At 36.1% G+C, this 15,794-nt stretch overlaps 1 protein-coding gene across 2 annotated transcripts; it reads left to right on the forward strand.

Annotated features, from left to right (window-relative positions):
* The first annotated feature begins 6,169 nt into the window (after positions 1 to 6,169).
* On the forward strand, positions 6,170 to 15,283 carry LOC117310608 (RNA-binding motif protein, X chromosome-like). Of its 2 annotated transcripts, none has more exons than XM_033850324.2 (9): positions 6,170 to 6,278; positions 6,987 to 7,093; positions 9,192 to 9,319; positions 9,416 to 9,471; positions 11,468 to 11,611; positions 12,772 to 12,883; positions 13,826 to 13,951; positions 14,050 to 14,138; positions 14,885 to 15,283. In XM_033850324.2, exons 1-9 carry the CDS (start codon positions 6,170 to 6,172, stop codon positions 15,160 to 15,162), a joined length of 1,149 nt encoding a protein of 382 aa, XP_033706215.1. In that variant the 3' UTR covers positions 15,163 to 15,283. The 2 variants fall into 2 exon arrangements, with proteins under 2 accessions (XP_033706215.1, XP_033706216.1); XM_033850325.2 differs by having other exon boundaries at positions 9,192 to 9,288; positions 9,409 to 9,471.
* The last annotated feature ends 511 nt before the right edge of the window (positions 15,284 to 15,794 follow it).

Consider the following 15,794-nt stretch of genomic DNA (forward strand, 5'->3'; position numbering starts at 1 on the left):
TCTGCTGCAATAGTCAAATTTTTAATTGAACTCTCAATCTCTTACTCTTTTTTTAAGGCTTCTTGAGAACCTCGTGACCAAGAAAGGTCACATGCATGGTTAGGTGGAATTCTGCACCTAAGTTGTAGTTGTCACATGTCTTTGTAGAGTCATCAGGTTCCTAGAAAACTTAAATCAGAGGTAAAAATGTAGTTAACGTGAGGAAAGAAGATAATCTAGTTAAAGATTTGATAGGGACTAATTAGCTAGATAACAGATACCAGCTCATCTGGCAGAAAGGTACTAATATGCAAAGTTGTCATAAATATGTCTCATTAGGAGTTACCTAGAGTTCATGAAAATGGTTGTCAGATGGGTTTATACTTCAGAGTTCATATGACCCTTTTGATGAAAGTACTGTCCCATCCATTTTGGAAGAGGAAAGTTCCCAAGTTTTTGATGGCAGGACACAGTTCCAAGTAAAGGTTAAATTGTATTTAGGACCTTCTCAGTATACTGTATTAAAAGAACAAGGTAAGGAATATGTACTTTGACCTCCCGTAATAATAGTGTAAATATTCGTATTGGTGGCAAAGTAGTATAATTTAAAATACCTAGATCTTTGAAACAGCTGTTGGTTATGTTACAGTGGAAATATGCATTGCTTTTTCTAAAAAGTATTGAAGTCTACAGAGAAAATCTAAAGTTTCCCCTTACTAAGTGTCAACACAAAGGATGCCCTTAAACCTGAGACAGTATAGCAATTTGGGGAAAACTGCAGGTTTCCAAAGGAAAGTGGGTAGATAAAATCAATCAGAAGTAGGACTGTGAGGTTTAGCTCTGAATGATGGGAAGGAATACTATACATCTGGGGCTCCTTGAAGGGACAGAGTAATTCTTACGGGGGAAACAGCTCATGTAAGGAAGAAGTTAAAGAGGGGTAATACACCAAGGGGGGAAGGGAGGGAGAGGGATAAATTGGGAGATTGGGATTGACATATACACACTACTATATAGAAAACAGAGACTAAGGACATACTGTATAGCACAGGGAACTCTACTCAGTGCTCTGTAATGACCTATGTGGGAAAAGAATCTAGAAAAGAGGGGAGACATATGTATATATAACTGATTCACTTTGCTGTGCAGTAGAAACTAACACAACATTGTAAATCAACTCTACTCCTATGAAAAATTAATTTAAAACTAGGTAATACAACGTGAGGCTTATTATGGAGAGCTACAGTTGTAATAGGATCAGTTATATGGATAGCAGAAGTGATGGTGGAGTGGACAGAGATGAAAGATCAGCAAAGAAAGACAGTTAAAACGGTGAGGGTAGAAAGATAAGGAATTCCTGGAAGCTGGGGACCTTGTTCCAGTGTCTTGGGTAGAAGCTGACTAACTCCTGATGTCACCTGCTTGGTGCCATGTTCTTGGGGAACAAGAACTATCTATCAAGAACTATCTGTCTCATGGTGCTATCCACTCCTGGGCAATAGAGAGAGAACACCTCCGTTTAAGGCCTCAGTTAGGGTGGAGTTCTACTCAAGGGTAACATTTACACTTTTTCATTTGAGACACAAATCCTGGGCTGGAACCCCTCCGGTTTGGGCAGCACTGTTGGTCAGGATGATAAAGATTAAAAGACTCTCAACACTTTATCTGCGTCATAGCACCAGAAAACTGAAAACCAAATTAAGACCTAGGTAAGGAAAGAGTTTATTCACAAAGACGATTGAATAGAAGAACACTTTGATTTCAGAATCTTCAAGTATTTCAACATCAAGTAGAAAAAGTATTTTTTAAGAGGAAAGGATGAGCAAGGCCAGCAGAAACCTAGTGGGACAGAAGCAGAGGGGTGAGCAGGAGGTAAAATAGGGGTATTTTAATAGAAAATGTTTCCCCTGCCAGCTGATTCTCAGAATAAGCTGTTACAGAATATGTTCTGACCTTAGTATGTTAGTGATTCCCCGAAGTTGAGGGGCAGGTCAAAGTTTAGCACACTGTGAGGAGGAGAGAAGGCTGATTACCGTTTGGTCAAGCCAAGCCAGTAGATATGTAATGGACAATTGTAGGCCATCACATTACTAGAGAAAACCCACAAGGATATTAATAATTTCTTAAAAATCATTAAATGTCAAGTATGTTCAAATTTCCATTTTTCTCATAAATGGCAAACTAAAAATGTTTTCAGTTTCACTGAAATAAAATGCAAATAAGGTTTGAACTTTGCAATTGGTTCAAATGTTTTTAATTGTTTTCTAAAACAGTTTCCCCCTTCAATTCTTTATTTTTTTCAATTTATTATAAATCCATATTGATTATCCCATATAGTCTCCTATAGTGTGAATTTTGCTGTTTGAATCTATCCATGCAGTCTTGAATCAATCCATGCAGATGCAACATATCCAACATGTTCCTCTACCCACAATATTATCTAAAAATTTGATAGCAAAATGTATTGATTGCGCTTTGCCTTCTGTTTTATCGAGAACACTTTAAAATTACCAGTTGTTCCTTTATTATTATGGACATGCTTTCTGATTGTTACTTTTCTGTGTGTTCACTAAATCATTCCATTTATCATGGCTTTATAATCCTCTTTAATATCCAGAGAGGAGGCCCTTTGTTAGAATATTCTCTAAATGATTTCTGAATGTTAATTCTTCTAAATAAACTCTAAAAATCTAATTGAGAATGCAATAGGTGTAATATGTATATACATGTGATATGTAAGTAAATATGTAATATACATACACAGATATATACATATATAAACATAAATACCTTAATACATATATACATATATATATGAGATAACCTTATAATTTTCATTCACATTATTTATATTATTTACATATTATTTAAGGTCATATGGAAGTCATATTAGAACATCCATCTCCAGTTGCTCAAGTCATTTTTCAAGTATTTCAAAGAAGTTTACTGTTTTCTTCTTCAAAAAGTGTTGCACATACCTGAGAAAAAAAGTTTTTAATGTGTATAATGAGGATAAGAATAGCAGTCAATAGGACTGTGGCAATAATCAAATGAGATAGTTAAATTCATAAGTAAATGAAGCACTTTCTATAGTAGCCAGCCCAAAATATTTATTAGATATTTTTATTTGACCAGTTAGTCTGCAGTAGTTATTCCCAGAAAGGAAGTGGCCCTGTTTCTAATTCATTACCATTTGTATTGTCATACATTTTGTGCATGCTATCTTTAGAGGTTATATCTGTAAACAGTATTGACACACAAGCTTTGTCATCTGAGTAATAGCATTTATTTATATTTATCATCAGTATACTAGCTTTTTTAGCAAAATTTCAGCTATCTCCTAGAATTGACTATAAATTACGTCTGGGGTTTCTACTTCTTGAATAATTATTGGTAAACTGTCTTCTGTTAAATCATTTGTTATCCACCAAAGATTTCTACTAATTATTTTTCATATCTTTTTGTTAATCATTATTCTTCACTCCAATCGTGTGTGTGTTCTGTCATGTCTTCCTATGCTCTTTTAGGCTTATTATTAGTGAAAATATACAATGATTATTTACTTTATACAAAATATGCAAAGGAACATAATTGAAAACAAACAGTTTCGGGGCTTGCCTGGTGGCGCAGTGGTTGAGAGTCCGTCTGTCGATGCAGGGGACACGGGGTCGTGCCCCGGTCCGGGAGGATCCCACATGCCGCGGAGCGGCTGGGCCCGTGAGCCATGGCCGCTGAGCCTGCGCGTCCGGAGCCTGTGCTCCGCAATGGGAGGGGCCGCAAAGGTGACAGGCCGGCGTACAGCAAAAAAACCCCAAAAAAAGCAGTATCATGAGTTTGACCAGTCTCGAAAATAGGCAGGATTACAAATTAAGCTCAGGCTCTCACTTAATATAAAAGTAATTACAATATTTCCACCCTTTTGTTTTGAACCCTGAATTATGTTTTTAGGCGTTGTGTTCAATGTGCTCAGCACATCATTTTCCCTCACAATAACCCTATCTGATCATTCTTTATCATCTTGTTTCTGTAGACTGGGTAAATTTAAGAGTTTAGGTAGTTTCCCCAGTTTCATATAACTACTAAATTTTGAAGCTTAGATTACTTTTTGTCTGCCTTCCTTTGTATCATATTAAATACCATATGCATTTTATCTTGTAGACATTCACGTTTCTGTTTAAAATTATTTGAACAGTTCCTCTAAAAAATAAAGTAGGTAGCATATTTGCATAGCAAGCAAAATGCTTCATGATCTGGTCCTCCCCATTTCTCATGTATCAAAAAATCCCTGAACTCTCCCTACTGATTATATGGAAATTCACATTATACCCCCAAATTGCCTTTTACTTTTTTTTTTTTTTTTTTTTTTTTTTTTTTGCGATACGCAGTCCTCTCCCTTGTGGCCTCCCCTGTTGCGGAGCACAGGCTCCGGACGCGCAGGTTCAGCGGCCATGGCTCACGGCCCCAGCCGCTCTGCAGCATGTGGGAACTTCCCGGACCGGAACACGTACCAATGTGCCCTGTCTCACCAGGCGGACTCTCAAACGCTGCGCCACCAGGAAAGTCCTTCTCCTTTATATTGATTAAATTAAAGCAACTGGGAAATGTATGCAGTAAAAAAGTAGAGAACACATTCTGTCGTTGCAGTTTTCTTCAGAGTTTCTCCCGCGAGTTGCTCTCGCCAGTCTCTCTCGCGAGTGTCTCTCTTCACTCCTCCACCACCTCTACATCTTTCATCTTCCCTAACTCTAGTGCAGCTCATCCCTTCTTCCACCCAGCGCTACATCCGGTTCCTTATCATCTTTCTATAAGTAGAGCGCTTGCTCTTGACCGTTAGTTTCTTTAGCGGTCGTCTGAAGAGACGCGGGAGGAAGACTTCTGAAGAAGAGGACAAAGTAAGGTAAGGAATTCGGCATTTTAGGGAGGAGAGAATAATTTATACCTCAGGAGAAAGAGTTGATACCTGTATCTTCTCCTGTTCCCAGAGAAAGCATGGTAATTCAGATTTTGATTTTTCTCTCAGGCTTTCTCTGTAAGATTTAAGAGCCGAGTAAGTTGTGTTTGTAGACATATGTCTGAATATACACTGTCTCCAGAAGTCTATCAGTTGTTCTTGAACAGTACGTTTAAGTTTTGTTCTTCCAGATAATCAGTTCCCAAGGCAGCAGTGGAAAGCCAGTGAAGTTCCTGGATTTTGTCCGTGAATTGAGAGGGTGGGGAGAGGGGTGGAGATAGGTTTGAAATGCTGTGGGAGGGAATACCGAGTAGATAATTTACCTTTGATTAGCGGCATACCCTCTTTGCTGTTTAACTTGTTTACACCTGGGGGCGGACTGAGAAATTTACCTTTGATTAACGCGTACCCTCTTTGCTGTTTAAGTTTTTTTTTTTCTCTCACTTGCGGGTAGTGGAGCGTACGCCATGGCGCCATTTTGTTCCACGTGCACTTTTTTTTTCCTTACGGGTTTTCTTTGTGAAAGCAGAGGTACTGAACAATAGAGGCAAGATACCTAACTATTTTAACTTAAATGATTTAAAACCTGTAACTTTAGTTATCAGATGTCAAAATGTTGATTCACTTGACAAAAACTGTCAGATTTTAATTTTGCACATAAAGTATGTTACTCTCTTCGGACCAGTGTTTCTTAAAGTCTCTCAGTATAAGTAAAACAGTTTAAATTTCCCTCAGTAAAGGATGTAACTCCCTCCTTTGCTTTTATGACTTACCATTTTTGAAGTTTAAACAGTATTTGATGCATAATCAAGAAAAATGTGAGTAGATGGGAAAATTTTGAAAATAATGTTTAAGGTATTTTCTGCACAGTTCATAAAACTTATTAACTGTTAGATGTGTAGAATGCAGGAGCATTTTTTATTGCTTATTTTTTTGTTGTTTTTTGGAAATGAAGCGTTGAACCCTGCAGCTCAAAAGAATTTACAGTTGCCTTCTAATCTGATTTTTACATACAGGTTTTTGTAAGAGATCTATAAAAAATGGAGCATTTGTTATGCCAGTGCTTGTTTTGCTTTGTGTTTCAAGTTTCCTCTCTTTTAAGTAAGAAATGGCAAATAATTTCACTGATATTGGGTACTTTACTTGAGTTTTAAACAGGTGTAATAGTTTGATACTTTTGGCTTATAATTTATTTTTTGCTATGAGTATAAAGATATATTTTTAATTACTTACAGAAAAATGGTGGAAGCAGATCAGCCTGGGAAACTGTTCATAGGAGGCCTCCATGCTGACACCAATGAAAATTCTCTTGAAGTGGTATTTGGGAAATATGGTCACATTATGGAAGGTAATTTTTAGAACCAATATATATATCTATTCAAAGCAAATGTGTATTAAACATACACCACTGGACAGCTAGGTTATAATGCTTTTTCTGTTTTTAACACATGAGCACTTTTTATTTAAGTTTCTACTTTTTATTAGGAAAGCACTGGGCAATGAGGGAAAGTGTACACCTTAGGGGCTCCTACTACTGAGAAGGGAAAAAAGCAGCGTTATTTTCTTCCCCCGACCCGTGCTTTGCAGCATGCAGGGTCTTAGTTACCTGACCAGGGATCAAGCCCACACCGAGTGGCATGCGGCATGTGGATCTTAGTTGCCTGAAGAGGGGTCAGACCCGTGTCCCCTGCATTGGGAAAGTGGAGTCTTATCCACTGGACCACCAGGGAAGTCCCAGGGCTTTTTAAATATACTGTGGTCATAGGACATGAAATGGGAAGAGATATGCTAATTGTAGAATGGTTGAAATTATTGACTCTATTTTTAAAATACTGGAAATGATATAAAATGGAAAGGATTTTTTTGGTTTATGTGTTTTTGTTTTTTGTTTCAGTGTTAAGTAACTTTCAGGAGGTTGTTACTGTACTGTGTCCATAACATCAAATTGAGTTAAGGAGGCCTTATGAGAAATTGTCAAAGGATTGATTATTTTGAAAATATGAAAAGTTCAATTTTATGTGAAATTTTAAATTAAAAAGATTTATGTGTATTACAGTTATTTTGATGAAGGATCGGGTAACAAACAAGTCTAGAGGCTTTGCTTTTATTACTTTTGAGAATTCTGCAGATGCAAAGGATGCTGCCAAAGATATGAATGGAAAGGTAAGAGTCTTTTAATAATATTTTGTGTTCTCCATTTAATACTATTTCTAGATTGTTTCTCTTTTTTCTAATTTTTTAAACTAACATAATGCCATATAAGCCTTCACTCTCCTTTTTGTCACATAAGTACTGGATTGTCTGGTTGGAAAGAGATTGAAATTAACATTAGCTTTAACAATATATTTTAAACCTGTTTTAGCATTCAAACATAAAAGTAAATAAGTTTTAGCCTGTAGAGCTCTCCCCAATATCCCATATTGTTTCTGGTTTTTTTTTTTTGCTGTACGCGGGCCTCTCACTGTTGTGGCCTCTCCCGTTGTGGAGCACCGGCTCCGGACGTACAGGCTCAGTGGCTGTGGCTCACGGGCCTAGTCGCTCCGTGGCATGTGGGATCTTCCCGGACCAGGGTACGAACCCGTGTTCCCTGCCTCGGCAGGCGGACTCTCAACCACTGCGCCCCCAGGGAAGCCCAAAACTGTACTTTTAATTGCATATTTGCTCCAAGATTTTTTTTATATTGTAGGTAATATTTTTCCCATTTTATATTGCAGGTAATATCTTTTTATATTCATCATACTGTGAATTGTTAATTGTTAAAATTACCTCCAGTGCTTCTCAGTTCTCATAGTGTGGAACACATACATTAATTCCCTTTTTCTATAGCTTGGTTTCTGGTATGCTGCAGGCACTTGGCACATGTTGACCCTTTTACTTTACTTTCATATTTTAAGGTATGGTAGTACCTAAAAGTTGACTTTGACTCATGATTTTATTTTGGGTGCAGAGATAAAGTTGCGTTATGAAGAACAGTTGATGGTGATCCGCCACGCCCATTTTCTTTGTTTTCAAGCACAAGAACGCGTAGTCTGTGTAGACATTAGTCTTCACTTCTTTATTCAACAGATATTTTATTGGCAGGCATTGATTTAGCAATTGATTAATGGTTGTGGGTAAGACAAAATACCTATTTTCTTGGACACTTGTGTTCTAGGGTGAAAGATGAGAAGCATACAAGTAAAAATAAATGCAATTTCATATGCAAAAATATTAAGGGAAATAAAGTAAGTAATTTCATTAGAGCTTAAGGGGAGTGGTGGACACTATTTCTATACATATAGATCTAACAATGTTATATCCTGAATGTTGGGAGGGAGGCAGCCATTCATAAGTCTATGGGAAATATTTTGGACCCAGAAACAGAAAAGGAGGCCCTAAGGTGGGAACACATGGCTGTTGAGGCTGTTTGTATTGGGCCAGGGCCCATCCATATCCACCAGAAGTCTTAGTAGGAATTCAGCATTTAAAATTGTTTTCCAAAAATAACATGAAACAGCTAGAGTGTTTTATGTAGAGCAATTATATGATGATTTGAATTATGTTTTCAAAAATCACTTTGGCATCTATAGAAGGTTAATTTAGGAAGCTGTTGGAAGATTAAGAAATGTAAGCATTTCTGAAACATAAGAATATGAAGTAGTATTATAATAAGTTACTCTTTGGGGACATGTTTAAACAATTGAATAAGGCAAGAGATGTTAAGGACCAAATAAGTGCTCTATTTAAAAAAAAAAACAGGGAAATTATTAGAAGTAAATACAGAACAGCAATCATGTTGGAAAATTTTCTTTCTCTTAATATTTAATAAATGCTAAAAATAATTAGAGTAGGAATAACCATTTTGAATAATGGATAATTCCATTATTCCAATGAATAATTTTATTTTTTAAATGACACGTATACTTTTATATACCCTTGGGACACTGAAAACTTTGAATGGTAGAAGTACAGAAATGAAGTGAGTTTAGTTATCCATTATAGAAAATAAAAGGGTATATTCTCTCATGATAAGTGAGAGGTATTAATCTTCTTTTAATACCAGAGGACATTTCAGCGAGCTGTAACTGCCAATACATACACTTTGTGTTGGATGACTTACTGAAAGACTGTTACTAATTAAATCTCATTTATTTGGCACGGTGAAGGACACAATCATTTCAGAAGAAAATGTTTGCTTTGTGGAAAAAATACTGATCTTGAACTAGTGCAGTAGTAAATAAATTTGATGTAATGTTACTAATGTTATACTTAATCTTTTTAGTCTTTGGATGGAAAAGCAATTAAAGTAGAGCGAGCCAACAAACCATCTTTTGACAGCGGTGGTAAACAGAGACCACAACCTCCTGCAAGAAACAGGGGCCATCTGAGAAATCCGAGACATGGAAGAGGAGGAAATGGAAGAGGAGGAAATGGAAGAGGAGGAAATGGAAGAAGACGAAATGGAAGAAGACGAAATGGAAGAAGACGAAATGGAAGAGGAGGAAATGGAAGAGGAGGAAATGGAAGAGCAAGAGAGCATCCCTCACGTGGAGGACACTTGGGTAATGTTTTAAAATACAAGGCTGCAGCCATAGGACCAAAAAATCGTAAGTTTAACTGTATAGAAACATCTCAGTTTTTATTCCATCCTTTATGAGCAAAGTAGTCTGTAAGAATTATTAGATGATGAATTACATTGATAGTCAGAAGTATTTCTAAGTGGTAAAGAATTATTGTAGTTATAAAATGACTTAACTAGATAATATGCAAAAAGTTAATCACCTTACAGGGAAATAGCATAAATTTTAAACTAAATTCAGTCTCTTTTACCATTATTACTAATTGCCTCTTTTCTTCAAGAAGTTTTCTACAGAGTGTACTACTATCGATCATACATTAGAATTTTTCACTTTAGGGCCAATAACTTTATATGAGTTTAAGTCAATGATTCATTAATAATCTATTAAAAATACATTGATTAATTTTATTCTGAGAGTAGACTTATTGCATCATAAAAATACTAGAGAATCTTGAAAACTACACCACGGAAAATAAAAGTCACTCAGAAGATCCACAATTCAGGGATAAACACTTCATATTTTAGGTTTCACCTTGCAGTATTTGTCTTAAGTGTATGTGTTCAGAAATCTAAGCAAATCTCCATTGTCATTTTGATATGAGGCTTTCCTCCCTGGGTCTGTTGTTTGCATTTGGGGGAAAATACCTTAGGGAAATAAATAGGGCTTTAGATTCTAAAAGGTGTCTTTGATTCAGGAAAAGAGTAAAAACCTCTGCTTCAGAAACATGTATGTTTTCTTTCTGTGTGTATTAGAGGAGAAAGTCGTTGAAAATATATTTTTTGAATTTTTTCAGAGAAGTTTTCTACTTAGTAAGAAAAGGAGGAAAAGCACTTTGTATTTCAAAAACTTCCATATATTTAACAACCTTTGCTTCACCTATTAACCATAACCAGTCTTCAGAAATAAAACATTTGGTTTCTTTTTGTGTTAATTAGATGTGTGAATTTTAGGAAATGTTTTTTGAAAGTTCAGTTAAAGGGTGTGCCCATTTTAAGATAACATAGTTTTGTTCTTTTCCCACTAACTTGATCTTGAGAAAAGTTTACCAGTTCGTATTCTGCCATGTGTAAGAATACTCATTTTTTCTTGCCTGTGGCACTACAGGGGAATTGGAATATATCTAAACATCTTTCTGGTTAGAAAGGTAAAACATAAATTTTCAGTATTTAATGTGCATTTCTTAAATACTATTAAAATTGAACGCAACATAGCCCTTTTCACTGAAAAATCAACATTAAGAGTTGATCTGTGAATAACGCAGGCTTGAACTGTGGGTCAACTTACAAGCAGATTTTTTTTTCAATACATACATATTACATCACTACGTGATCCAAGGTTGGTTGAATCCATGGATGCAGAACTAGGGGTACTGGGCCAACTGTAAAGTTATAAGCAGATATTCTCCTGCAAAGGGGGTTGTTTGTATGTATATACTTAACTGTTAGGTAATGCATTTTTTATTCATCTTTTTTATTTTTAATGTTTTGATCTATACCTAGGATGGAGCGGCTGGGCCCATGGGCCATGGCCGCTGAGCCTGCGCGTCCAAAGCCTGTGCTCTGCAACGGGAAAGGCCACAACCGTGAGAGGCCCACGTACCGCAAAAAAAAAAAAAAAAGCTTCCTTGACACCAGAATTATATAACTAATAACTTATCATCTTCCTCCTAAACTGATCAAAAATTCAGGTTTACATTTAATTTATCCAGGTTTTTCTGTACTCTCTCTCTTTTCCCCAAACTGCTTTCATACCAGTGGTTCTTGAATTTCTTGCTAGATTTTCCAAACTGACTTCTACAGTAAGTCTTTGAACTGTACTAACTTATGTGTCATATGAGCAAACAATCTTACTGGTTTAGACAAATATGAAAGCTGAAGACTGGGGTAATTGTTTAGTGAAAATTTATAACAATAAGTGAAACTTGACCAATGAAAAAATGTTGATTCTAGTTAACTAAAAAGATTTCATTTAAACACAGGTTGTGGTGGATATACTCCTAGTCTCAATGCGAGTTCTTCCAGGGGACCCTTTCCAGTTAAAAGAGGACCATCTTCGAGAAGTGGAGGTCCTCCTCCTAAAAGATCTGCTCAAAGACCAAGCAGTAGTGGGATGGGAAGACAAGGTAAATGCTATGTAATGCAGAGACAGTTGATTCTTATTAATGAAAGTGAGCTATTTTAAACAGAATGTTTAAGCAAAATGGAAAGTGAGAAGTATATGAACATGTTTACCAATCACTAATTTATTGATTGATTTGTGGTTGGGAAATAATCTTTTAGTTTCTAATTATACATGTAGTAGGTGATTAGCAGTGCAGTGGGGAAAACATTGCTTGTATGTCCATGTTTGCTATAGAATTCCTCTTAATTTAAGTTGTTGCTAACACTTTTTGGTTAGTAGGCTTCTTTATCACATAGTTTCAATATCAGAATTTTCATGAAAACTATGTCCTGTGAGAGAATGTTCTGGTCTGTAGAGTAGTTTAGCTATGTATATTGGCCACCTGGTTTTTTATTTAATTATTATAAACAATAACTGAAACTTGCCATATGAACTGTAGTTTGTGCTCTTAACATTTTTAGCACTGTTTTCTGATCCTTAATATGGTACGGACTTGAAACAGTCATTTTCAAATTGCCATTTTATGTGTAGAATATTAACGAAGCCAAATGTAGCACGGTATTGACTTCAAAATACAACAGAAGCTAAGAAGCCTACCCTTTCCATTATTAGATGGTTAGCCTAGTGAACAAACAAGAGAAGAGAACAAACAACGTCCTAGTGACCTCTAGGAATTAGGAATAAGAATTAACACATGAAGAGAACATTATTTATGGGAGATAGTTTCATATTTTGGAAGTGGTACAGTGTTTTTCAAATGAGCCCTTTATTGCTAATAAACAATAGAAGTCACTATTGCTATCATCATAAAAGGTCAATAATTAAGGTTGTACACATAAAGGAGAGAGCCAACCACTTGGTGATTGAATATGTGACAGTAGTTACCAAAAATTAATTATTTGCTCAAATTTTGAGAAGTTTTCCCTACTGCTGGTAATTGAAAGGGTATGTGAAATGTATAGGGAACGGGAGATGTACCGAAAATAAAATGTTCAGTGGTATCATTTAAAGGGAAACAAAAATGTGCATAAATGGAATTTTAGAAGGAGTAGTTTTTTAAAATGATTTTGGAGAGAGGAAGGATATCAGACTTTTGAATTTTTCCTGGAAACATTACTGTCAATTTTGAGATACTTAAACACAAGCATTTTTAAATTAAAGGCTCAGTATCACGTGGAAGACATTATGGAGCTTCTCCTCACAGAGAGCCAGTCTCTTTTCGGAGAGTTGGCTATATGTCACGAAGAGATGGTGGTTATGCTACTAAAGATAGGTAAGAAAAAACACAGTATATGAATTAAGCCATGGTTAATTTTGTTGTTCTTGCTGAAATTTACCTAACACGAAATTGAACATTTAAAAGTGAACAATTCAGTAACATTTAGTACACTTAACAGTGTTATGCAACCACCAGCTCTGTTCAGTTCCAAAACATTTCATTACCCCAAAATAAAATTAATAAGCAGTCACTCTCATTTTCTCCCGCCTTGTCCCTGGTAGGTGCCCATCTGTGTCCTTATCTATGAATTTATCTAATCCTGAATATATCATACTAATGGAATCAAACACTATGTGACCTTTATTATCCAGCTTTCCCTTAGCATAAATGTTTTCAAGGATCATTCATGCTGTAGCGTGAATCACTACTTCTGATCTTTTTTTTTTTTTGGCTGACTAAATATTCCATTTTATGTGTGGTTAACATGGTTTGTTTATCCATCTGTGTGGGTTATTCCCATCATAGTGCTGTCATGAATACTCCTGTACAAGCATTTGGGTACCTGTATTCAATTCTTTTTGAGTGTATATATACTTAGGAGTGGAATTCCTGGGACATATAGTAATTCTTTAATTTTTTAAGGAACTGCTAATCTTTTCCACAGAGCCTGTACTATTTTACATTTCTGCCACGCACATACATGATTTGTTTCTCTGCATCTGCACCAGCACTTGATATATTCTGTTTGTTTTTTTTAAATTATAGCCAGTCTGATAGGTGCAAAGTAGATATTTCATTTTGGTTTTGAATTGCATTTCCCTAATAAATACGTTGAGCAGCTTTTCATGTCCTTGTTGGTTATTGTGTATCTTCCTTGAACAAAAGTATATTCAAGTCCTTTGCCCGTTTAAAATTTTTTGTCTTTCTGTTGTGTGAATTCTTTATATATTCTGGATATTATAAGTTGCATTTAAAATTTTATCTGCTTTATTTAACTTATTCAAGCAGAGCTTATCCAAGCTCCCGAGACAGCAAGGATTATACTCCACCACGTAGAGTCAATGCATACCGTTATTATGGACATTCAAGTTCTTGGAATGATCATCCCTCTGGAGAACATAGGTAATATAAAGTTTTGTGTTTTTATCAAATAAAAACATTCTTTTAAATTATGTGATCGTGACACGTAATTTAAATCTATGACATTCTTTTAAATTTAGTGATCGTGATGGCTGTGGTGGAAGTCGTGATAGAGATTATTCTGAATATCGAAGTGGAAGGTCTTACAGGGATTCATATGGGAGTTACGGTAAGAGTCCAGTTACAACCTGTAAATCATAGAATTAGACTTAACCAGATCGTTGTTTACTCTAATTTTACTTCAATTCCTCAAAGGTAAAACTATGTTTAGCATGGCCTTTTTGATAAATTAAAGACCTTTGAATTGTTTTCTTAATAGCTCACTTAAAATGCAATGAAGGGTAAATTGACAGTCTCATCTTTTTTTCTCATTACAGAAAAACTATTTTAACATTTTTCTTTTTTTTTTTGCGGTACGCGGGCCTCTCACCGTTGTGGCCTCTCCCGCTGCGGAGCACAGGCTCCGGACGTGCAGGCCCAGTGGCCGTGGCCCACGGTCCCAGCCGCTCCGCGGCATGTGGGATCCTCCCAGGCCGGGGCACGAACCCGTGTCCCCTGCATCGGCAGGCGGACTCTCAACCACTGCACCACCAGGGAAGCCCCTATTTTAACATTTTCAAATAATCAGTAGAGTGCTATTAAAAGTATGAAGCATAGGAACGTTATGAAAGTGAGAATTTCAGTCCATTTTCAGAAAATAACATTTACTTTAAAATAAACTACTTAGGCTGAAAAATATTGCTCGCTCTTTTAAATAAATGTGAAAGCCCTTCACTGTTGCTACATAGTTTATATTTTCATAGCAGAGACAGATAAAGCTTATCTTTTCAAATATTTAGCACTTTAAGTCATGTTATATGATACCAGAAAAATTTGTAATGTTTAAATTTAGTTTATGAATCATTAACTTCACAGGTGACTCCCGTGGTGCACCAGCAGCACGAAGGGCCCCTGTGACTTACGGTGGAAGCAGTCGCTATGATAGCAATACAACAGATGGATATGGAGGAGGTCCGGAAGGTTACTCAAGCAGCCAAAGTAATACTTATTCAAGTGGTCGTGAGCGTGGAAGACAAGAACAACCAGGGTTTCCACCCTCTGTGAATGGGGGCTACCTTGCTCCTCGTGACTCATACAGTAGCTCAGGTTGTGGGGCTTCCAGGGGAGGTTATGCGGGAAGCCAATATGAATGAGAGGGCCAAAGCAGATATTAAAAATAACACTCAGTTATGTACCAAATGTTCTTTACAAAGGAAAAGTTTAAGTTGTTTTCTTTAATTGATGCTTGATTGCTACTAAAACAAAAATGTTGGTTTGGGGGGAAGAGGCATATATTAACTTTCCCTTTATGAATATTCAGAGAAAATGACAACATGGAATTATTCAAAGTACTTTCATAGTTGTTAATGTTAGTTGAAAAGTAGAAGTTGTGTTTAAAATGTAATGCTCAGAATTTTCAGAGTAAAAAAATTTCATGAAATATTTCTTGTTAATTATACTGCTGAGTTAAACAAGCATAAAACTTTTGTTTGGAGGATGAATTGTGCTGTTTGCCTAAACTTTTCCTTTGTGTCTTTGAACATGAATGTATTCAAAATTAAGCAATGTGTTATTTCTCCATCGCAAGCTGTGACTGTTTTCCAGTTAGGCTAAACAAATTACATGTTCCTTTTTGAAAGCTTAAACATATAAAAGGTTTGAGAAGTCTCCAAAAAGGCTGAAAAACAATGTTTACATTATTACTGACATTCTATGTGCCTTTATCCTTTTAAAGCAATAGTATAGGGCTTCCCTGGTGGTGCAGTGGTTGAGATTCTGCCTGCTA

Source organism: Tursiops truncatus (genome assembly GCF_011762595.2).
Source record: "Tursiops truncatus isolate mTurTru1 chromosome Y unlocalized genomic scaffold, mTurTru1.mat.Y SUPER_Y_unloc_1, whole genome shotgun sequence".
NCBI classification, from domain to species: Eukaryota; Metazoa; Chordata; class Mammalia; order Artiodactyla; family Delphinidae; genus Tursiops; species Tursiops truncatus.

Coding starts and splice junctions, on each gene's coding strand:
- LOC117310608 (XM_033850324.2), top strand. CDS start 6,170: ATGGTGGAAGCAGATCAGCCTGGGAAACTGTTCATAGGAGGCCTCCAT. Junction 9,472..11,467: donor CTCACGTGGAGGACACTTGG/GTAATGTTTTAA, acceptor ATTTAAACACAG/GTTGTGGTGGATATACTCCT. Junction 14,139..14,884: donor GGATTCATATGGGAGTTACG/GTAAGAGTCCAG, acceptor TTAACTTCACAG/GTGACTCCCGTGGTGCACCA.